Consider the following 25368-nt stretch of genomic DNA (forward strand, 5'->3'; position numbering starts at 1 on the left):
TTGCCTTTTTTTTTCCTGAGAGCACAAATGGACAGTGTTAAGTGCCAGCTTGCCCTCACGTTGGTTGATACAATGGAATTACATTTCCACCCTAATGGGCCTTTTGTGTTTTGGGATGGAAGGATGAATGCAAATGTCAGACAGTGATAACAGCTTTGAATAAAAAGTAGACTAAAGGGGAAGGGTGGCAGAGAAGGAGGCTCTCCGAGGAGGTGACACCTGAGCAGTACCTGAACACAGTTAGGGATCAATCTGTGAATGCCCGAAGGAGGAACAGTCCAGGTGGAGGAAACAGCAAGGACAGTGTGGTTAGAGCAGGATAAGCAAGGCAAGGAGAAGGGAGAAGCAGGGGGTTATGGTAGAGTGTGGATTTTATTCTGAGGGTGATGGGGGTTTGGAGGATAGACACAACTTGACCTAACTTATGAGTATATGAAGTTATGACAAGCTTCAGAGCATTAGTTACTTACATCTTTCCCATTAATAGGGAGACAAGTCTCAAGGGGGCTGCTGAAGGGAAAACTGAGGTCCAGGCCCTTGGAGATAACAGGCAGGGCTGGAGTCCAACTGTTTTAGGGACCAACTTGAGCCTGGGCATTGTAAGACAGCAAGAAGAGCAGCCTGGTTTCCAACTGGAAATTACTAGGGTAAGGAGGAGCAGCCTGGTTTCCAGTTGGAAATTACTAGGGTAAGGAGAGTGCGGCATTTTTAATAAACAGAAGGATGCCCAGAGAGGTAAGACCACAGAACATTCCTGCCCAAATATCCTGATAAGCTCCCCTTACCCCGGTTTCTGGGAGCTCACTGCTGTAATTTACTACACAAGTCAATCCTGGAAAAGTTAAGTCTGTATTTCTAAGATGGAAAGTTCAGTAAGTGGCTGGGTCTCTTCATCTCTGAGGCACTGTGACTTAACAATGCTGATTCTCACTGTTCTACTGGTAATAAGGTAAATGAAAAATGAACATACACTCAGAAACAGGTGTTTGCATTAAGAACACTTTATGTTCAAGTATGAACAGCATTTCCAATGAAACATGAAAAGATTATATTATATCTACAAAATTTAAGCCTTATAATAAATGCTATATTTCTTTTAACCAAGTCTGAAAAGGTAAGGAATGTCATGATCAATCTGTACATTCTCTACAGCATTATTATTAGCCCCTGGAGGACTTTGACTTTTAAATTGGACAATCATAGATGTGAATTTCCTGGTCATCTCCAACAGACACAATTTTTGAGCCATTTCCATTGTATTTCACTCCCCAGACCTGTAAATAAAGGGAGAAAAAAATTCTATTGCCTTTATTGTAAATGAAGATCTGAATAAAATCCTTACTTTATTCTCATTACACTGAAAAAAAAAAATCAGTGAGAATGGGGTCTTTACTTCAACCAAACATCTTCCATTGCTGCTGTTTAATTACCATTCTCTGCCTCTCCCCCCACCCCAGACAAATGTCATTTCTCAAAACTAATTATCTACAAACCTCAAAGATTCAGAATCCAGGGGGTAATCTAATGCCATAAAGATGGAAGAAAAAGGCCCCAGTTACTCTGAGGTCACTGCCTGTGGGGAAATTGCAAACTGTGCCTGCACTGACTCCTGTGGACACCCACTGTAGCCAGCAATTCTCGCTCTGGTGTTAGAGGCCTATGGAGCTGTGTGTCCCAGGAGCTAGACAACGTGGCATTGGCAGTCAATGATTTTATCTGCTATGTGTTGAATTAACAGTCACACCTCTTTCCTGGACAGAAGTTGGAGTTTATCTCAGCAGGATTGCTTTCTTATTATTAGCTGATTCTGAGTGGTCAGCCTGTCCCCCTAACCCTGAGAAAGGGGTGTTCTAACCCAGATTTTAGTGTTCTTGTGACTGGGCAGGTGATGGCCCATTACTCTGAAAGCTGCCTACAAGTGCTGGCCTTACACTCCAAACATCTTCCCCTAAAGGAGCACCACACTCTGACCCCATAAACATGAGGCCACTTGGTCAGAGGCCTTATTCCCTGAGTAATATTTTTAAGTCCAGAGTGGATTATCAAGATTAAACCCCCTGAACTTTATTCACAACAATTTATGATTAAATGTAAAAAAGCATGAATAATTATGTTAACTTTAAGTTGCATTCCAACGAGGGGAAATCTATATTAAAAGCCAATATTACACTGCCTTGGGTTTTTTTTTTAAATACTAAGTAGTTCCTCCAAACCCCTGCTACCCAGTGGTCAGAACTAGCAGCACCGCCGACCTCACCTGTTTGAAATGCAGAATCTCAGGCCCCCCATACCAGATCTGCTGAATCAGAATCTGCATTTTAACCGAATCCCCAGGGGATTCACATACACATTCAAGATTGAGAAGCACTGAACTAGAACTTTGGCAAAGATCAAAAGATACCTGTAAGAATAGTTTCTCTTTTCTCTCCTAATTTAAAGATATAACAAAAAAGTTATCAATATCATTAAAGCCAAATGATTTGTAATAATCTTTGGCTTCTAGTACATTAAAAAAAAAAAAAGATCACATCACTTCTTTGGGCAGCTCCAAAATGACAAGTGATGACTGTCTTTAAGCAACAGACACTCCTGAGGAGGGAAGTACTTCCTGAGCCAGCTCCAGCCACTGCACCCAGAGAAGGGCCCCAGGCATGCCAGACACTGGCTGTAGCATTTTCCAAACAAGGCATTTCAAGGCACGCAGCTAGTACCATGTTTTCTTGCCTCCATAGGGACATTAAGCCTCATGGGTGCTAAGCCCACAGCAGTTCCCCAGCCTTTGCACCCTAGTCAGGGACAGTGGTTAGACGAAATCCAAGCAAACAGAGCGGCTTTCCCAGTCTTAACAACATAAGCAGTGAGGTTAGGGAAAAGAAAACAGTTTGGGAACAGTAGTCAGAAAATACTAGCAATCCAAACACAAAGGAATTAAATGTTGCTTATGCCATACCTGATCCTGGTGATCAAAGAAGGTGTGAACACAAGTCCTTGTTCCAACATCCCAAACTTTTACACTTTTGTCAGATGAACTATTCAAACAAATAAACAGTATCAGGAAACAGTTTCCAGACTGCTTTGAAGTGGGGAGGAATTTGACCACTTACTCTATACTCCTCTCACCTACACCCCGCCCCCCTTCAGAGGTCCCCTGGGAGCCTGCAAGCACAAGTGGCTGACCTGGGCTCCGGGAGGGGGCCAAGGAGTCGGCACCACTGGGTGGCTTTCCCTCCTCACAGAGTGGCCATTTTCCTGACCTTGTGATTGGCCTGTCCATGATATTAAGTGGCCTCATCGGGAGTCTCAGACACATCTACCAATTTCCAGATGAGAGGGAGGCCTGTTAAAGCTTCAAAATAAAAGCTTTTTGGAGGCTTCTGTAACCCACTGTACAAAGCCTTTAATCTGTTCATCTCATGTTTTTCAATTGTCTTGACCATCCTGGGCCTGTACAACACTAGGGTCTAAAAACCCAACATTTCACAAACAGATAAAAATAAGTATTTTAAGTTACTGTTGTAACAGGTTTATCTTAACATAAACCATAGGTGGAAGCATAGCTTTATAAAGAAAAAACTGTTTCACTGTGCAAAAGAATCCACCTCTATTTAGGCTAAGGACAACTGACTTCACTACTTAACTAAAAATTTAAAATTGCAGAAAACAAGGGCTATCTGAATAAAAAATTGGTCATATAGTCTTCAGATTTTAAGGCAATTCATAAAGGAAGACCATCTCCACCTCCTAGCATTTTAGATATTGCTAAGAATCTTAAGTACCTGGAAACAAAGTGAGTGTCATCAGGACAAAACGCAACGTTCAGCACCCAGGATGCATGGCCACTCAGTGTGCCAGCCAAGTTGGCGTGTTGTCTGAATGGGGAAGTTCCAAACAAAACGGAGATGTTAACTTTTGGAACACAATCAATGAAGTAAAAGGCCTATTATTACCTCTGCCCATTTAATTGGACCACGTCTGCTATCCTTATAATAACAGTATTACTACATCAAAAAATTTCCTTTTGAATTAAGGAGCATCACTCACTGCAGAAATAGATTTTTACAGCACCATTAACCCAAAATGTTGCTGATGCCACTAAGAATGAGACCCTGTAACAAGCAGAGAGCTTAAAAGCTCAAAAGAAATAAGGAACCCCACTACTGAGGCTCAGCAAGCCAACTGCTAAGATGAGGAAATTGAGACCAGCAGGGGTGAGTAAACCATGTGTGGAGAGTGACAGGTTCTGATCCCCGCACAGCATCCTCTCCAGAGGTGGTCAGGGCCCCAGGTCCAGACAAAGCACCAAGATACACCCTACAGAACAGATGTGGCCTGGAGAGGCCATGTTTAACCCAACCAACAACAAGACAGGGCTAATTACTCTAGACATTTTCACTTTTTAAAAACGTAAAATCACTTATGGTAGGAGAGCAACCCTAAAGCCTGACGAAGGTCAATGGAACTCAAGTTCAGCTCTGCAGTTTTACCCCTGAAAACAGCCCCCAGCAAAGTACACAGACCTCAGTTAGGTACCAGGAAAGGCAGCTTTAGGAGGATGCAGTGGGATCATTAGAGAGTAAAAAAGTGCTAGGCCTTCACTCAGTATCACCACCTTGGGCAAACCCCACCCCAGTTTGGGTTCCTCTGATCTGAGCTGCTACGTCACAGGATACTTACAGAACTGCTACTGTTTATACTGGTTCTGCTACTAATAAGCAAGGACAGCTTTAGAAAGTTATCTTCCCCTCTGGGCTCCCGCTCACCCAGCTCTAATTCCAAGAGCAGCAGCTCTAATTCTATGTCTATTTGACCACTTCTTGCCATCCAAAAGCTGCCAGAAGTAGACTAGGCAGAGCAGTGTTCCCACTCCTAGGTCTGTACACCAGAAAAATTCTCCAGCTCACAAAAGGACATGAACATGGGTATCCACAGTTGTGGTAAATGCAGCTGGAGGCAATCCTGGCATCCAAGGTTGGGAGATGTACCCAGTGGATTACAACACAGCATTCAGACACACCTGGCAGGGAGAGCTGAGAGCCGTTCACAGTGCTCAGACAAAGGACCCAGGAGACAATGCACACACACTAGGCAGAGAACTTGGGGGTGGCGGTGGGTGGGTAATAGAAGTGGAGACGGGGCTTGATGGGGGGAAATGAAAAAAAGAGACCTTGCAGGGGTCCACAATGATAGAGAGCCATGAACTAAGAATGATGAACTTATTTCTATGCCTGTGGTCAAGAATCAACAACAGAAAGGTGCTCCCTTGGGCTCCCCGATCTAGGCCTGCAGGGAACAGCTTCTAAAGGACAGCTATCTCACTGCTGCAATGCCCCTCCCCCAGCAAATGGATGTTCTAATTTTTTACTGTCATCCTGGGCCTGCTACAGTCCATGGCTCCACTTCCCCATCTATACACGTCCTACCTACCCAAAAGATTGCAAAATAAAAAAGCCCCACCAGAGACAGGATGCCTGAGAAGTAACAAGAATCTGATACTACCAGGTAACTTCTTCCTCCATGCAGCCCTGAGGATGCCCTCTAAGCTCAAAGATAGGGGCGGTAAGTGGAGAAGGAACAACTGGGAATACAAGGGTACCCGACAGGATCTGCACACAAATCCTTAGTAGACCCAGGAGGGGGAGGAGCAAACACCCTAGGGCTACCCTTAATAGTAAGGGGACAAATGGCATCACTATTAAATGAGAAGCCTTTAATCTCAACAAGGTGACTTACACATCATAGATCTTGATGTAGCCATCATCTGAAGCAGTGACCAGGAGCTGAGAATCCGGGGAAAAGGTCAAGGAGCGAATAGGCATAGCATGGCCTGAAATTCATAAATGCCCTTGTTAATCTGATGAATCACTGTCTCCTCACACAGGCTTCCCAGCTGACTATGTTCCTTTTAATGACCATGAGTCACTGAGTTGGATGGTCCAGCTACTTCAGTCAGAAAAGGGAGGGTAATGACGTCCTTCCTTCCTAATGTTCTAGAAACATCCACAGGAACCCTGGCCCCTCCTCCTGGAGCCAGTTCTCCTTAGTTCCCCTCTAGACCAACTGGGCCTCAGCACACACTTTGCTTAAAGAAACTGCTCTGCCACAGATATGGCCAAACGTGGAAATATGCATTGCTTCTGATCTGAAAGGTTGATGCTATTTCCCTATCAAATCCTTTGTTGTAGGGTAAAGGATAAACTGAGGAGGTACTATATTCACTTGGTTAGACTCAAAATAGTACAAAAGAACACAACAGTAAAACCTTCCTCCCTCCCGTTCTTCAGCCACCCAGTTCTCCACCCCAGAGGCAACTAATGTCCATCTCTGATATATCTTTCAACAGATATTCTTTGCCTATGTGCAAATACTTATATTCTCCCTACATAAATATAAAATTGTATCATTGAGGAGGAGGAACCTATAGATTAAAAAAGATTTAAAAGACACATTATATTAAAAACAGGGCAAGACTAAACTACAGTGTCTGGGGTTACACGTTCAAGAGATAAAATTATTTTTAAAATGCAACGAAGTGACTACAATAAAAGTCAGGACATAAGGGAGGGATGGAAAGGGGTGCAATTGGGACAGGCACATACAGGGGTTCTATTTATTGAAATAAATGATTTTCACCTCATAATCCATTAAATCATCAATTTTGATTCATGTGGTTTTCTGTACCTGTGTTTTAGGTTACAATAAAAAGATTTTTAAAAACCTGTACATTCTTTTGTACTTTGCCTTTTCCATTTTAAATATTTTATAGCATCCCTGTTTTTCACTGTGAGACGTTCCATTTGGGACATGTCCAAACCTTGGCTATCACAATGCTCTAATTAATAATCTTGTACGTGTTATGTATGAGTATTGACAGAATAAATACCTAGCAAAAAAACTTCTGGATCAAAGCATGCATTCACTTTTAATTTGAATAGGTCTTGCCAAACTGTCCTGTTGAAGAAGTTGTAGTACCAATTTATATCCCACCAGCAACATATATGTTCCCTATACCCTCACCAACATAGTGCATAATTAACCTTTTTGATCTTTAACAATATGAGGTAAAAGAAATAATATCTTGGGGGATAGTTTTTAATTGCCAATATTTAAAAATGTTAATACTAACCATTGGCAAAAGAGGTGGGGAAACTCACATTGTTAGAGGGACCATAAACTGCTACAACTTTTTTGGAATAAAACTTAAAAATTAAAACTTTTTGTTGGAATAGAAAGACTTAATTTTAAGGTATAGGACATATGGTAGATGCAAATTTCATTTTAAAGGTGTGGGCCCCACAACTCAGAGACAGGCAGTTATCCTTAAGGCACAGAATGAGAGGTCTGGCTAACTACCAGTCAGAAAATACACATCAAGCACATGAATTACTAAGGATAAGGAAAACCAGTAATTTCAAATATGAAATCACCAAATGGAAAAAGTCACATAGGAAGAGGCTTCAAATTACAAGCCCTGATTTGCAATTAACCTGCTTCTGACTTAAACAACTCTATGTATTGTGTTCCAGGACGACTAACTGGGTTTAACTTAACAGTGGTTAACAACTTGAACAGCTAAGTTGATACAAATGTTTCATACTATTTAACCTGGTAATTCCATTTCTGTAAACTTATCCTAAGAAAACAGTCAGATATATAAAAAGATAAGAATGTTGACATGTATTAGTAAAAACAAAAAACAAAAGTCCAACAAGCCAGAATTGGCCATATTACTATATAGTCAAATAATTACAATTAGATAATTAGAATGCATCTCTAATGCAGTATTAAAAATACTTCAGATCAGGGGTTAGTGAACTTTGTAAAGGACTAGAAAATAAACATTTTAGTCTTTGCAGGCCACATAATAGTCTTTGTTGCACATTCTGCTTGGTTTTTGTGTGTGTGTGTGTGTTTTTTTTTAAACAAATACTAAAGTATGTAAAAATCATTCTCTCTTCGGGGCTGTAAAAAAACATTTGCTAATCCCTGCTTTAGATGAATGTTTAGTGACTTGCACAAATATAATATTCAAGTTAAAGTTCAAATTATAAGAGAGTATGAACATGACCCCAAATTCGGTAAAACAGTATCAGCTAAGAAGGAAATACCTGGAACTGTCAAACTGCAACCCAGTAGCCTTGATTCTTGAAGACAATTGCATAACTATGTAGTTTACACGGTGTGACTGTCGTGATTGTGAAAACCTTGTGACTCACACTTCCTTTATCCAGTGTATGGACAGATGAGTAGAAAAATGGGGATAAAAACAAAATGAAAAATCGACTGGGATGGGGGGTGGTGGAATGCTTGGGGTATTCTTTTTTACTTTTATTTTTAGTCTTATTTCAATTTTTTTTTGGAGTAAGGAAAATGTTCAAAAATTGATTGTGGTCATGAATGCACAACTATATGAAGGTACTGTGAACAGCTGACTGAACACTGTGGATGACGTCCACTGTGGTAAGAGAACATATCTCAATAAAACTGAATTTTAAAAAAAGTATCAGCTACAAGGAGACACAGATGTTAAGGTGGTACTCGCTAATTAGCAGGTGCACCAGTGGGGGTGTGTGGAAAGACGGTAACTTTTATTTATTTTCAAATTATCAACAGAAAGGATGTATTTTTCAATCACAAAGTTTTTTGTAACCAAACATACAAGAAATGAGACATTCACATTTCAAACAAAAAATTAGCTTGTTCACCAAAACTAGCATTTAACAATGTTACAAGAACTAATGCGTCTAGGTTAAGAACACAAGTGACAAGACTCAAACTTGGAGGCATTTCAGATTTCCAAATAAGATTCATACCTTTCAAATCTAATGCTTACTTGCCATTTAATGGCAGTTTTAATGAAAGAATAATTCTTCTTCTGGGATTCTAAGAACCCAGTTTGCATAAAATAAAATGATAAGCCATACCTTCCAGAGTGTGTAGAAGTTTTCCAGTTGCAATATCAAAAATATTGATGATTCCGTCTATGGCTCCACTAGCCAGATATTTCCCATCAGGACTCTGCTTGGAAACACACGAAGAAACGGGCACCCTGAAAGTCCATGCTGTTAAACCATGCACCCACCCCTACCAAACACAAGCCAATCTCCTGTTGGCTACCAAACACAAGCCAATCTCCTGTTGGCTGCAGACTGCCAAATTGCTTGAGCAACACAGCAGGTGCCTGACAAGACCAATGCAAGAACCTGTGCCAAGGGATATACAGGCAGGAGTATTTGAAGCATCAGAGAGAGAAAAGAGAGCAATGTTTCCTTACATATGCAATACTAAGAATGAATTTTCCTCTCGTGTCCAAAGAATATTCCTTTTTACCACTTTCCACACCAAAAATGTTCACTTTTCCCACATGAGTTCCTGTGGCCAGATACTGGGAATCAGGAGAAAAGGCCAAAGTCCAGGCATCCACTAAACAGAAAAAAAGAAGGAAAATAAATACAGTGAGAAAAAGTGTGATCTCAATTTTAAAAACTATAGTTTTACCAAAAGATACTTTTTTTTTTAAATGGAGAAACAGTGGCTTGATTCAGAAAACTATGTTGTAAAGATGCTAATTCTTCACCAATTTAGTTTAAGGGCTTCTTACATTTTAATAAAAACAGATAGATGTAACAATATCAAATGTTGGCAAGGATGTGGAAAAATCGGAACCCTCATCCACTGTTGCTGGGAACTTAAATGGTACAGCCACTTGGAAGAATAGTCTGGCAGTTTCTTAAGTTAAAACATACATTTACCTTATGACCCAGCAATTCCACTCCTATGTATCTACCCAAGAGAAATGAAAACACGTGCCCACACAAAGACTAGTATGCAAATATTCACAGCAGCAATAGTCATAAAAGCCCAAAACTGGAAAAAAATCTGACTGTCCATCAACTGGTGAAATGGATAAACAAAATGAGGTATATCTTTACAATGGAATACTACTTGGCAATAAAAAGGAACAAACTACTGATATATGCTACAACATGAACCCCCAAAACATTATGTTAAAGAAAGAATGAAGACATATAAGACTACACAAGGTATGATTCCATTTACAGGAAATTTTTCAAAAAGGCAAAACTATAGAGACAGAAAGTAGATTAGGGATTGCCAAGGCTGAGAGTAAGAGCAGGGATTGATTATAAATGGCATGAGGGAACTTTCTGGGGTATGGAAGTGTTCTAAAACTGGATTGGAGGGATGGTTGAATAAATTTGCTAACTCATTGAACTGTACATTTAAAACAGGTGAATTTTATAATGAAATTATGGAAATGAAATTTTACCTCAATAAGGCTATAAACAAATGAAGACATAACAGAAATAATCTAACACAAAATTGTAATACTCAAAGTTTTACCACAAATAGGAGCACTGTTTGCTAAAAAAAAGAAATTGATTTGTTTTTTACTTATACCATACAACTAAGTTAACTTCAACAGTTATAACCAAATATTATTTACATACTATAGTGCTGCTTCAGCCAGAATGTAAGGGTCCCCAGACTCACATGCAGCCTGGGTATAATAAACATGTACTTCTAAGACCAATGAAGGTGGTTGGACATTTATTTTCTCAGCTACATAGAAACCTCTGCCCAATACAGGCAATTCCAAAGAGCTCTGGGAACAGGGACAGGGCCTAGGAGCCAAGGAACAATCTGGTTTCCTTCTAGCTGTCCATCCTCCCCTCCACTGCCTGCCTGGGCCTTTTTCCCCACATGTACTCTTATATGGAACACGCCCTAAGTCCCCCAGAAACAGTGCTGGTCAGATCAAAGGGAAAGGAGAAAGGCTCTTTCCCAAGTCATCTGCCCAGTGCCTGGAGCAGAGCTCAATGAGGTCACGACCATGGTCCACCCCTGCCCTTCCAAGCCCAAGAGAGAGCCAAGGAGGAGAGGCCTCTGTGAGCCTGACTCATGAAAGACAGGGGTTCTAGCCAATGGCTCACCACCACATTTCAGGTGAAATAAAATTGTCTTGGACATTTTAACACATATATTCGAAGTAATAATATATCATTTGACTCTATCACTCTTATAAAACGTTTGTTTTTTAAATGAAATGTACTTCAAAAGTGTTCAATTAAGCAACAAGATCTGAACAGATCTTTATAATCAACCACTCAAGTAGGTGCTTTTTAATATCTATCTTTACTCCTCAATGACAGATTACTCTAAACGGATAACGTTTTCTTATTCTTATTTATAATTAGCTGTTTACAGGAATAACAGTTATTAGAAAACTGGTTTTATTCTTCTAAGCTTAACAAGATACTATTTCTAAATTTTTACATTTCCCTATTAACTATTTTACAACATAGAGCTGTTAGTACCAAATGTTTTTATGCTCAAAACAGAAGACACAATTATTATCCCTCAATTAAACCTTGCATTCTAAGATTTTTATTAAAATATTTATATAGCAAATATGTATTTTAATCACCAATTTCCTTCCTATCACTGAAAGAGTGCTTTTATCCTTGAGTATTTGGGATATCTGATGCTGAGAGGCTCCTGTAATGCACTTCTACCTTTATTTTTCTCCACTGTCGGCTTATGGAAAGCTACCTCAGGGCCTTGGTTGATGTGCTGAATCAAGGATCTTCACCTTCATCTTCACTTTCTTCTACTTCCTCACTTTCTTCTTCTAGTTCTGGGATTTTCTCTCTTTTCTCTCTCTCTCTCTCTCTCTCTCTCTCTCTCTCTGTGTGTGTGTGTGTGTGTGTGTGTGTGTGTGTGATGGTTCACAGCCCTCAAGCATATTTTCAAGGCAAGTATAACCTGGGTGTCCACTTTCCCTGCATTCATCAGACCTAGATTTATCAGAAGAGTTTCACCTTGAGATGAATTCAGCTGATTTTTAATTGTCAACAACAACGCTTGCTTTTATCACTCAACCAAATTCCTATTTGTTGTTTAATGGCCTGGTATAGTTTTGTGCAGATTCTATCTAAAAAGAATATAAGCCCAATCTTTTACTCTGTTCAATACTGTTTTCTTTCACAACAGTAACCTTACAACCTTGCCACACTTGGAAAACATCCAGTATAATGTACTGCTTGTCAGTAAAGGCAAGTTGGATACACACCCCACCCTTTTACCTGGAACCAATCCAACACCCATTTCTTTAGTTGGGATGTGCTCAGGGGGCCACAAAAAATACACAGTGACCTTAGCATCATGGGTCCTGGGAGGACTTGGGTGCCCAAGATGAAAAGGCAGCAACAGATCTGTCTCCTTCTCCTCTCTTCTAAAGATGCCCCTTGGTTATATCTCAGAGTCTTAACAGACTTTGCTGGCTGGTGTGAGGACCCAAGTCCTCTGAAAACAACGTGAGCAGGGTAAGGGCACATGTGAAGAGAACCACCTGGGAAGTCAGAAGGTACTTGGGTAACTTTTTCCAAATACATATCCCAGCCCACACACGCTGGTAACAGTGATTCAGTAGTTGCAAAATAGGGACTGGGTGTGTGTATCATGAAAAAGCTCTAGCTATGAAGACTCACAGACATGGAACATTGCCTCTGAGGGAAAATGCGCTCAGTTTCCAGACTATCCCGAGTCCTATCAAACTCTAGGACCATCATTCTTTTCGATATAAAGATAGCCTTAGTTGCTACTGAGTGTTAACTGGGGAAATGCAAATCCACCTGTTGCTCCAATCAAGGGAATTATATTATTAAAACACCTAACCAGTCCTATATTCAATCCATAAAGGGGTGTGCCTGAGATACGCCAGACTATCTGCAGCCCTCTAGCGGTCAAAACACATTCTGGCAGAACGGGCTCTGCTCCTGAATGCTATGCAGTCATTTACAAGTGAATAAAAGGCTAAAAGGAATGCTGAAATGTCATGCTGCTTGTTCCATATTGAGCCAGTCCACTGAAATCATCAATTCCCATTACCCCAGATGATATTTATAAGGCTGGTGGACAAGATTACACTATCCTATAGGAATTAAAAAAAGATCAGTGAATTTGTTTCTTGGCAAAATTTCCTATCAGTCGCATACTAGAAGCCAAGCACTACCAGGCATTTAATCATAACTAGTTGAGATTACCATGACAGAGATCTATGAGGACCCAGCACATTATGTCCTAGACATATATAAGGCAGTGACTGCATCACTTCAGAATAAAGCGAACAGGCAATCTCTGAACCATCCAAACACACAATCCCAAACTGATGACAACTGGGAAATTCAGAAGGCTCTAAAATTCAAAAGGCTCTGAAAATTCAAAAGGCTCTGAATTTTTTTTTATAAGTTTAGTACCAAATTTAATTTGGCAGCAAAATCTGACCTGGAAGAATATAAGGCTATGTATAGTTTTTACTTATCTCACTTATTACAGATAATAATCTCTTTAGTTGCAGAGATGTTAGGGTTTGATTAGAGTGCTACCCCCAACCCACTGATGGTATGTAATAAACAGTCTATGCAGGCTTATTACTCTCTTCAAATCCAAAAAATTCTGATCTGTAAAACACATCTCTCCCTGAGGATTTGGAAAAGGGATGGCGGACTTCTGTTATCTCCCCTAAAAGTAAAACTCTTACCAGGTCCTGCATCTATAGACTTTATCTGTTTGCCGTTTTCCAAGTCCCAGAGACGAATATGAGCATCAAGAGAACTGGATGCAGCAATGGGCAGGGTGTGGCTGATGTCCACAGACACCACCCCCAGCTGATGTCCCTCCAGACTCCACTGCAGGTCCAGCCTCTCGTCACGCCTTCAATGGGGGACAGAGACAAATGGATTTCTTCACACACAGCACACTGTCCCTGGCATCTGAAATTCTGGGTCCCTGAGACTATGCATTTGTGAGACGCAGACTCAGACAGGAGGTGGAGAGCCACAGAACACTAAATACAGCCAGGTTTTTAAATTGGGACTTTTTTTTTTTTTTTTTTTTTACCATGGGACTTTAATACTCAAGAACAAGAAAACAAGTGAGAAAAAATACCACCACACTGTTACTGATTTCTTGCCTAGAAAAAGTCACTACTTGTCTGGCTGCAACTTGAGAGCCCAGAAGCAAAGCCCTAAGACCCAATTTCCAAGGCTGTATGTTAGGGGAGAGGGCGCTCACCATTTCCAGACCTTTACCAGGTCATCCAGGGATCCTGTGACCACCGTCTCAGAGTTTTCTTTCTTGTTTGTCCCCCAGGCAACTGACCAAATGGCATCATCATGGGCTAGAATAGAACAGAAAGGGCTTCACTTTAAAAAGTCTTCATGCAACTTCTAAAGTGTGAGAGAATGAAGCAGAAACAATTCTGAGGTAACATCCACTTGTACCTCCTTTACTGTTTTACAAAGCACTTCTCCATATAGCTTTTACTAAATTTGGTGGGAGCACATATGAAAACTGGAGGTTCTGAAGAAGCCAATTGCCTGAAATCACCAGTTTACCAGGTAGGGAGGCAGTACTGGAATCTGGGTTTTCAGCTCCAAATCCAATGTCCTTTCTATATTAGCATGCTGCACACCATACAGCTGTCTGGAATTCATTTTGACTAAAACGAAACTCACACCCTCCACCAGCTCCCCTTCCCTCAGACCTAAACTTGACAATACACCTCTTAGAAATCTTTGGAAATCAGTAGGCAATCCAACCATGAACAGTATGGGCCTAAAAATAAATACCTAATATAGCCTCCATACATGAGTTGCCTTTTACCACAAATGTCTTTATTATGCTTAATGGGCCAATTATCACATTAATCCTCTTATAAGCATTATCTCAATTATTCACCACAAGTCTATGACGTAGGCACTATCAATATCATTGCCATTTTATAGACAAAGCAGCAGAAGCTTAGAGAAGCCTACTAGGTCACCCAAAGTCACCAAACTAAGAAAGGACAGAGCTAGGATTCAAAACCAATCTCTCTTACCACAGTTTATCCTATATACTAAGTTTGAAAAGTGCACATTTGGTGGGCCACGCTGTTAGGTGTGCAGACTCAGTGTGGATATATGAATATGGCCACCTTTCCAAAACGTAAATATAAGGGCATTAAACTTAAACAGCTCTGAGTTACATACATAGCTTCAATTATAAGCCTCACCTGACTCAAGTCCACTAGCTTGTCACCTGCATGACCCAAGCTACATACAAGGTAGGTGACTGGTATGCCCTGTTAATCTACCAGTTACCTGTACTAGCTAATTTGGAGGAATCCTTTTTGTTCAAATGTCAGACTACCTAAACATTACCTCCTTAGGGTGGAAGAGCTCTATTAGGCATTCCACAAATGCTCCAGGCGTTACCTAACTACTCCAGGCTAAGAAATGAGGCACATGTGAACAGTCCATGCACAAATGCCATCCCCTTTCAGGTATGAAGCCCTACTATCAGGGTGAGTACATTCTCAGACTGAACTGTCACCTGTCTGCTGCACCCATTCCTGCCACTGCCACAGTGCCCCCAGCCCTCCACACACTGTGTCCTTCATGGAAATTCAACTTGCTTTATACCTCTATTTTCATCAAAAGTCAAAAGGTCCTCTGTGGGAATCCCCACACTTGGAAGCAGAGGACCTTGTTTGTCATCCACTGGGTCACACAATAACCATCATGTAAAGTTCTGGGTTTGGGGCCAGGCTGAAGTTCACCTGCCCAAATGAGCTGGCATACACGGAGCTCTGAGGCTCAAAGAGGTTCCTTCTTTCATGTTGGCAGCTGGGAAAATCAGAGTTGCATCTTCCTCAGGTGAGAAAGCTTTCTTCCCTCAGCCTGGAGTTGTCCAGTATATCATCTGACTCCCGACTTTTTCTTTTTAGTTAGCTGTTCAGTTTTTTTGTTTGCTTGTTTTAAGAGTATTTGTTTTGGCTGCCTCTGCCAATCCTTCTGCAAAGTAAGTATACTTGGAAGCTGTATGTCTGGTCAGCATGCCATAAGACCTTAAAGAAATCAGGCAGGGCACCAACTAGGCAGAATTGTTTGAACAGGCAGGCTCCTTACCTTGCTCTTGTTTGAAGAGAATACTGTACTAAAAAAGAACAAAAGCCATATTAAACCAATGGTCAGAGTTCAGATATCTCCATCCTTTCCCTAAAGTACCCCTTTGTCACCAATTCACCCTCCCAGGAGATACAGTCACCATAATTTCAGCTACTTCCCTGGCTGTGGTCCTGATCACCCTGCAAGCTCTTTGATTCCCACTCACGCAAAACTTGTAGCCTCATACCAGAAAAAAATTAGTCTTAAAGAAACTGATACACTCTCCTCCCCAACTACCATCCCTCCACAGGAGATTGTTTTCTTTTTTCTGCTCTAACCAATAGTAACCTGAGAGCCCACTTTACAGCCTAATTTTCACTAGTTGTCTAACACCACACAGATGGCATAATAGGCTGTTAACTTTGCCCCTAATTTTATTGTAAAGATATGTTTCCCTATGAGATCTGTTTTTTGTTTTTTCTTGCTTTTGTATACAAACTCTTTTAAGCATCCTCAATCCCTCTGTAAACTGTGGTAAAGACACAGATAAAATTGTCCTCTTATCGGTATTGTACACTCTACTAGAGCCACCTAACCCTGTGTCCAGGGTCACCCAGTTTTTCAAGAGCAGACCAAGAATCAGATCCCAGTTTCCTGACTACACACCCAGACAACCTACTGGGCTTGAACTTACCAAAGAAGAGACAGACTGATGTTCTTCCCCTTGCCATAGGTCTTACCTGGTTGGTCATTTCCTTAACCAAGGATGAAGGGCTAAAGGCCAGAAAGCTCTGTGGAAACAACACCAGGGTTTCAGTAATGGGGAGTCATCAGGACAAGGGGAGCTGAAGGAGATTCCCCTTGACCAAGGAAATAAGTCAACCCCTTATTAAAGAGTTGCTCCGACACCTTTTTATGATCAGTCCCAGGAATCCCCCTTCACAGGCCCTACCAGGTGGTGTGGTCTTCTCTTTCCCTTGAGCCCAGGGACTCAACTAACACCTACCCCGTCCCATGGTTTCTACTCCCTAAGTCTGACTGCAGAGAGGCACCAGTCTCTCTTCCTTACTGCTCTTCAGAGAGACAAAATCACAGGCCTGTGTAGTTTAAATATTATTTACGCAAAACTCAACAATCAAACATGGGGGAGTCTGAAGATAGCAAAGTTCTTACAGTGCAGGCAGGCTTCTCAACAAAAAACCTACAGGAGCTAGCTGGCACGTAAATGAAGGCATGGGCTGGAGAGAGACATCAAAGTCTTCAAGGACTTAGGTAAGCTAAAAGCGGCCCTAACTTACCTTAAGAATTATAGACTTAACATCTCAGGCTTCAAAAGTTCTTAATATTTTGTGTGTGTGCCATAGACCTCTCTAGCAGTCTTCTCAGAATGTTTTTAAGTACATAAAATAAAATACATAGGATTACAAAGGAAACCAAGTATACCGACATAAAATTTTATCAAAATACAAAAATCTGTGACAGAGCAATACATATGCTTCTTTAAACACCTTTTATAACAAGATCTAGCAGCAATCTTAACACTACTATAATTTCAAAGTTGTGATGAACTTAATATCTCAACATATGAAAATAGCTGTAGTTTTTATTGGTGACAAAGTCACTGCTAAGAATACTGTGGTTTGTTGCCTGAATTCATAATTGAAGGAAATGCTCAATTTCAGTTAGAGATTAGGAAAAACAAAGGTATAATTTCTTTTCTCATACAAGTTCACAGCCCTCTCAATTCTATCCATGGAAAATTTGGGAGACCATACAGCTAAGGCACCCAGGTTCAGGTTACTTGCCTTAAAATTGCAAACCTGAAGAGGCTATTATGAAGGTTTTCAAAAAACGAGTGTGTGGGTGTGTGGGGACGGAGCTCCAATTATTTCTAAATAATCCTTCATTATGAATATCTTAATCAGGTTGGTAGTGTTTTAGTCATTTATGATCCAAGATTAGGGTCCTGCTGAGGGTGGAAGCTCAAGTCAGTTTTGTTGATGTGAACGGCATTCAACCTCTGCTTGAGCGCCAGCCCTCTGCCCTCTGAAGTGCTCCTCTGCCCTCTCCCCTTCCAACCTGGGCCTCACATTTAGCAACAAAGGAAAAAAGGTAGGAAGGCCTGCAGGAAATCAGCTTCTAAAAAACCAGCCTCCCCAGGACAAGGTACGAATCTATCAATAATGAGTTCACATTTGAGCATGTACTATGTGTCAAGTCTTGTTTTCAGTACAATACATGGATCAGCTCACCAAAACTTAATAACCCTATTTAGTAGGTATTCTTATTATCATCTCTGCTTTCTTGATAAGGAAACTGAGGCTTAGAGAGGTTAAAGAAAATTTCCCAAGGTTAGTGTGCCACTAGAAAGTGGATACAAGCTATAGCAAAGGCTACTAAGCTACTTACTTCCTACACCAGTCTCTTATTTCATAACAGGTAACTTCAGAGCTAAGAGACCCCAGAGCCCACCACCCCCCCTTTTTTTTTCTTTTACCACCTTCTCTCTTTAGGGAACTTTCTCCTAAAGTTTCCAGGCAGAATTCATTGCTCGTTCTTCCATGTTTCCAAAGAACACTACACATCCGTCTATTGAAGTACTCAAGCAGGTAAATAACGCACAGTACTACACGGTCCCTCAAGAGACCGCAGCCTCTGCTTGTACCTGTCCAATGATAGGGAGCTCGGTACCTAAGAACACAGCGTGACCCGGTACTGTAAAACTTCGGTTAAAACAGTCTTCCCATCTACGAAACCGAGACCTGCCCCTCGCCCCGCCCCTGCGAAACCCAAATCTCCAGGCTGCACAGAACATTCTCAGGATGCGAGAAGAGGCCACCTACGGGCCTTCTCTCTCCCCTCGGGCCCCGCGAACCGAGGCGCAGCCAATGTAAATGGGGTCACGGAAGCTATCCTCAAATCCCTCCGTCTGGAGCATCCCTGAACAAACCTGCTTAGAAGTAGCCTCGGGCCCACCCTTGTTCACCCGCCCGCGGGTCCTTGTCACCAGCTGCCCCAATGACGGGCATCCCTAACGGCTGTCGGAAGCAACTCACCGCCGCACACTCCCGCTGCACATCTGACTCCTCGTCCCGCGCGACCGCGACGCACAATGATGAGCTAACGAAGGGGCGGGGCATTTCGCTCGCACTCGCCCCCGCCTCCAGACGCCGGCGAACGCCGCAGCGCCCCCTGCCGTCGCAATGCCCCGCGCTGGCGGACGCTGAGGAAGTGGGCGGGGAAAGGAGGAGAAAGGCCACGCCCACTCCCCTGAAGCGTGGCCGCTGGGAACGTGCTCTCAGTAGCACAGTTCAAGTCTCCGGGTTTGGGGGTTCCAGTTTTTTCCATTTTTACTCTGAGATTAGACTAACCCAGATGACTAGGGTTCTGATGTTAAAAATAAAATCAGTGAAGTAGAACTTTGCTTTTCAAAATGTGAGTCAAGATCCATTAGTGGGACAGAAAGCAATTTAACAGGTTTTGATCAGCAGTTTTCAGCAATGAGCTGAATGGGGTGGAGACCCACGCCCCGACCTTAGGAGGCTGGCAGGCTGCTCGCCCAGTTGTGGGTCATTGCCCTAGCCTCTCTCTGGGCAGAAAGAAAGAGATGTTTAGGGGGACTGAGTATCTGGCGGCAGCCCTTGAAGGGTTAATTCTGTTTCAACTAGTCATGGGAGAGATTACAGTTTCTCTTGATTAAAGAGAAATGGTTTAGAAGTTAAAAAAGTTTATAGCAGATGGTGATGATAGTAAAATATAGTCACAGTGAATGCAAACCCCTGAAGTATCCATATCCTCTCTGTGCCAGTTTGAATGTATTGTATCCCCCAAACGCCATTATCTTTGATGTAGTCTTGTGGGGCAGACGTTTTGTGCTGATTAGATTTGCTTGGAATGTGCCCCACCCAGCTGTGGGTGATGACTCTGATGAGATATTCCCATGGAGGCATGGCCCCAGCCATTCAGGGTGGGACTTGATCAGTGGAACCATATAAATGAGCTGACTCAAAGAGCAGGAACTCAGTGCAGCTGTGAGTGACGTTTTGAAGAGGAGCAAGCTTGCTGGAGAGGAGCATCCTGGGAGAGGGCCGTTTTGAGGCCAGAACTTTGGGGCAGATGCCAGCCGCATGCCTTCCCAGCTGACAGGTTTTCCGGGCGCTATTGGCCATCCTCCAGTGAAGGTGCCTGATTGCTGATGTGTTACCTTGGACACTTTGTGGCCTTGGGACTGTGACTGTGTAGCCAAATGGACCCCCTTTTTATGGGAGCCAGTCCATCTCTGGTGTTTTGCATTCCATAGCATTAGCAAACTAGAACACACACTCTCTCTCTCTTTTTTTTTTCCCTGGCTGCTAAGAGTTTTACAGGATCCAGTTTATTAGAACCATTTTGAGTTATATGATGATTTCAGAAAACTGTTAGACTACTTACAACTGGATAAAGTTTACCTTTGGGGATTTTTTGAAGAGGCTTTTTGGCCCAGAAATTTGCTGACCACATTCACAAGTCTCTGAAACTCAGTTATTTCTTCAGTGACAATTCTTCCATGAAAACTTCATGTGGCCCCAGTGGATCCCCTGCATGTTACTGGTTTAGAATTTGGGTCAATGTGACTGTTCGAGTTTGCTAATGCTGCCAGGATGCAAAACACCAGAAATGGATTGGCTTTTATAAAAGGGGGTTTATTTGGTTACATAGTTACAGTCTTAAGGCCATAAAAGTGTCCAAGGTATGTCATCAACAACTGGGTACCTTCACTGGAGGATGGCCAATAGCATCTGGAAAACCTCTGTTTAGCTGGGAAAGCACGTGGCTAGTGTCTGCTCTGTAGTTCTGATTTCAAAATGGCTTTCTCCCAGGACATTCCACTCTAGGCTGCAGTTCCTCAAAAAATGTCACTCTCAGTTGCTCTTGGGGCATTTGTCCTCTCTTAGCTTCTCTGGAGCAAAAGTCTGCTTTCAAAGGCTGTCTCCAAAATGTCTCTGTAAGCTGCAACTTCTCTCTCAGTTCCTGTGCTTTCTTCAAAGTGTCCCTCTTGGCTTGCTCCTGTCTGAGCTTATGCAGTGTTCCAGTAATTTAATTCAGACCCAGCCTGGATGGGCAGGGCAACACCTTCATAGAAATTATCCAACCAAAGGTCTTGTCCACATTTGATTGAATCACATCTCCATGGAAACACCCAAAATCTAATCAACACTAATATGTCTGCCCACACAAGACTGCATCAAAGATAATGGCATTTTGGGGGTCATAATACATCGAAACCAGCACAGTGACCAAAATTCTTTGTGGCACCTCCTAAAAGTCAAGATTTCCCTGTAGATCATTCTGGATGTATTTGGACAGGGTGGACTGGCCAAGGAAGTGCACGGAAGCTAAGGAAAAATGCACGAGAGAGCTTGTCTTCAAACTGAGGCAATTTCCCTTACATTGAATTAAGTACTGAGTGAACCCTGATGTTCTGGCACATTCCATGGAAACAAATACTCAGACACTGACCCAGCAATGTCTGGGGCGCAGGACCCCGAAGTGCAGGAAGGACACCCTTAATGTCCATCCCCCAAAGCAATGTATTTTAGCAGTAAAGTGATGAGTGATCTGTTGCCTTCCTAGGGGCCAGTTGCCTAGGTTTTGGTCAATCTGCTCCTTTGTTTTTGTGGATGGAGTTTCTGGTTTTCTGTGTGTTTTGGAAATAGATCGATTATTGTATGACCTCTCCCAAGCCACAGAAATTGGACCATCTGAATTTTAACTTTTAGCTTTTGGAAAGAAAGAAGTATTTTTGAAGACACCCACTTTAAGGAATGGTGACATTTTGGCTATCAAAAGTGCTCAAAACTCTGTCATTAAGTGAATTTTAATTTGTAGGATTTGGGTTTATGTGGAATTTTTTTTTCTTTCTCTGCATATTAACTGTAAATACTCCACCTCCAGACTGAACTAAAAGTACACTGATCATTTTTATGCTTTTTAGTTACAGGTGTTATCGAAATACCAAAGCTTTCACCCTTCTGTTTGCTTGCATCCAAATCTGCTACAATTAATTTCCAAATGGAACAAATTGTTTTGGATATTAACTCTCATTTTGTGAGCCAGTATTTGTTGTTTTGAATAAAAGTTCAATTAATCAGCCCACCAAAATAAGACAGACTATGAAAAAACAGAATAGAAATTGTAAGAGTCATCATGCATAGTAAAGGTTTCACATATGCATGTTCTGGGTCATAAAGGAAAATCTATTTCTTGCTGTGAGTCATGGCCAAAAAAGTTTGAAAATCATTGCAATAAAGATTTTCTAAATTATATAATTCAGAAAGTTCTGTAATTCCAAGTCACTCATTCAAAAAGAATGTATTGAGCACCTGCTTTCATTCCTGTGCCCCCAGAGCACCAAGCACTTGGGGTCATTGGCATGGCCTTAGCATGGGACTGTGAAGCAGGGTACTTGCCCTTTTCTGTGCCATAGATAACTGACATCTGATGAAGTCTAGGAATGCTGCCTCAGAATAATGTTTTCAAATGCATAAAACCAAAACACATAGGAAACCAATTACATCAAAATATGGTTATCATGACACCTACCAGGATGGTTATTGTTCTAAAAATGGAAAATAACAAGTGTTGAAAAGGATGTAGAGAAATTGGAACCCTTGTATATTGCTGATGGGAATGTTAAATGGTGCAGCCACTGTAGAAAACAGTTTGGCTATTCCTCAGAAAGTAAATAATAGACTTACTATATGACTGGCAATTCTACTCCTATGTATTACCCAAAAGAACTGAGAGCAAGGATTTGAGCAGATAGTTGTACACTAATGTTCATCACAGCAATATTCACAATGGCCATAAGGTGGAAATATCTCAAATGTTCATGAACAGATGAATAGATAAACAAATTGTAGTATATATATATGTGAATATTATTCAGCCATAAAAAGGAATGAAGTGCTGATCCATGTTACAATGTAGATGAACCTTGAAAACATTATGCTAAATGAAAGAAGCCAGTTACAAAGGACCACATATTGTATGATTCCATTTATATGAGATATCCTGAATAGGTAAATCCATAGAGAGAGGATTCAGATTGGTGCTGGGCGGCGGGGGCGGAGATGGGGAGTAACTGCTTAATAGGTACAGGGTTTTCTTTGGGGTTGATAAAAACATTTTGGAACTAGATAGGGGTGGTGGCTGCACACCATGATGAATGTACTAATTGCCACTGAATTGTTCATTTTAAAATCGTTAATGTTATGTGTATTTCACCTTAATAAAAATATATAGTTATCAAAATGGTTGTAAAATAGTAACATATGTGCTTCTCTATTAATGCAGCAGGTCCAGTAACTTTTGTAATTTCAATGTAATGAGTGTAAACAACATTTTGAATTATTTGCAATGGCTATAATATGATATGAAAATATCTGTGATTTCTATTGCTGACAAAGCCACAGATACTGCCAATACCTCTGGGGTTTGTTGCCTACATTCATAATTAAAGGAAATATTAAATTTCAGTTAGAGGTTAACAAAATGAAGATGGAATTATTTTCCTATCAAAATTCACAAATTCCCTGAACCCCTGTTGTAGAGCAAAATCTGAAGAGACTTGCAGCATGCAACTTGCGTCATTTAAAAACTTATAAGAGTTGTGACCTTGGAGATCAGGGAGGAATGAAAAGAATTTACAATAAAATCAAGTAAAAGCTAATGGTGAAGCTGAGTGTATGGCCCTTTGCAAATCACAAGGAGGCCAAGGTTGGTAGGGCCACCCTGGAAAGCTGCAGCTCCGTAGGAATATAGCTTTTCCCAGAGTGCAGCTCACTGCCTTTCCCAACAGCCTAGAAGAGAGCAGACCCAGAGAGAGGCTGAGGCCAGAAGGATGAAAGGGTACATTGTCCCAGACTCACCCCCTAGACCCCTCCTCTCCACTCAGAGTCACATAAGGAGAAGGAGCCTTACAGATCTGCGCAACACCTGTCTCACTCTATGTTCTGACATAGGGTCATTCAGCCTCTACTTGCATACCCCTAGGGACAGGGAGTTCACCACCTCATTGGGAGGAAGGGCTGCTGCCTCTGTTTCAGTTCCAGTAAGACTTAGTTGACTTCCTAGAAAACACATGAAGCCGTGGGTGTGGGGTGGGGCACAGGCAAAGCTCCTGCTTTCTGCTCACCATAGACAGAGTGAGGGGGAGCTCCATGGGCCATGCCAAGAGGGACTCTGTGGTCATCCTCAGCACCCGCTCTGGCAAAGCCTGCTGTCAGGGACCTCACCCCACCTTTCTGATGATCATCCCAGGTGCCCTCCATGGCCCTCACTCTCCTCCTTCCTGTCCTCCTCCTCCCTGCCCTTCTGCAGGCTGCAGTGCCTCTCACGGCACCCCTCTCTTTCTTTGGCTACCACACCTCACTCTGCTACCCAAGATTGCTTCCCTTTTGGATCAACTAGCATCTCCTCTTCTCCATGTACCCAGGCCCTTCTTGTTTTCAGGTTGGGCACATAGGGGTTAAGTAACACAGGAGCTGGAGCCAGAATGCCTTGGTTCCATCTTGGCTGATTGACTGTTTGGCAATGGATAGATTACATAACCTCTCCGGGCCTCATTTCTTTATCTCTAAAATGGGTATAATGACAATACCTTCCTTTTAGGGCTCATATGAGGATTAAAAGAGTTAACATATGTGAAGGGCTTAGAAAAAGGATGGCACATAATAAACCTTCAATAAACATCAGCTATTATTTCTCTTAGCATTGTAATTCTGGCAAGCCACAAGCACACAGTCCCCAAATCTCCTTCCTTCACTGGCTCCCTGGACAGTTAAGCGTATTTGCATCTCTGAAGCTTATAGTCAGGGTGACTCCCAGATGCCACCCAGCAGCCATCCACTCAGGGCATTTCCTCACAAGGAATCTCCTGGAAAGTTCTGAGACCCCCTCCTCTAAAGCAATGATTTCACATACCTATTGTTTAAAAAGTTTTACTATGTACCCCATGTGTATCTACTTATTATTTATAAGTCCTGTATATGTATTACTGTACTAATATATTTCTGTATATTTGTAAGCAAATACAAAAATAGAATTTTAAAAAGATGAGATAAAAATAATATAATCAGAAGGTCTAATGTTTTCTTCCCATATCCCAGTGGGTGATCTTGCTCACACAAATCCTGCTGTGGCAACTGTTGTGGGTTGGGTTGTATCCCCCAGAAAGCTGTGTTGAAGTCCCAATACCCAGTACCTCAGAACACGACCTTATTTGGAGATGGGGTCATTACAGATGGAATTAGGCAACCTAAAATGAGGTCATACTGGAGTCAGGGTGGGGGGGGGTCCTTAATCCAGTATGACTAATGTCCTTATAAGAAGGGGAGAGAAGACAGACAGACACACAGAGAGAAGGCCATGTGACCTGGAG

General features: G+C 41.7%; 1 protein-coding gene across 2 annotated transcripts; it reads right to left on the reverse strand.

The window, feature by feature from the left end:
* Positions 1-985: 985 nt before the first annotated feature.
* WDR61 (WD repeat domain 61) lies at positions 986-19048 on the reverse strand. Of its 2 annotated transcripts, none has more exons than XM_037833278.1 (11): positions 19004-19048; positions 16688-16738; positions 15969-15996; positions 14092-14197; positions 13559-13731; positions 9272-9420; positions 8922-9015; positions 5731-5824; positions 3777-3869; positions 2951-3029; positions 986-1274 (listed from the first exon to the last, which is right to left on the reverse strand). In XM_037833278.1, exons 2-11 carry the CDS (start codon positions 16697-16699, stop codon positions 1185-1187), a joined length of 918 nt encoding a protein of 305 aa, XP_037689206.1. In that variant the 5' UTR covers positions 16700-16738; positions 19004-19048; the 3' UTR covers positions 986-1184. The 2 variants fall into 2 exon arrangements, with proteins under 2 accessions (XP_037689206.1, XP_037689207.1); XM_037833279.1 differs by lacking the exon at positions 19004-19048 and adding an exon at positions 18898-18998.
* Positions 19049-25368: the final 6320 nt, after the last annotated feature.

This window comes from Choloepus didactylus, chromosome 4, assembly GCF_015220235.1.
Source record: "Choloepus didactylus isolate mChoDid1 chromosome 4, mChoDid1.pri, whole genome shotgun sequence".
Classification (NCBI taxonomy): Eukaryota; Metazoa; Chordata; class Mammalia; order Pilosa; family Megalonychidae; genus Choloepus; species Choloepus didactylus.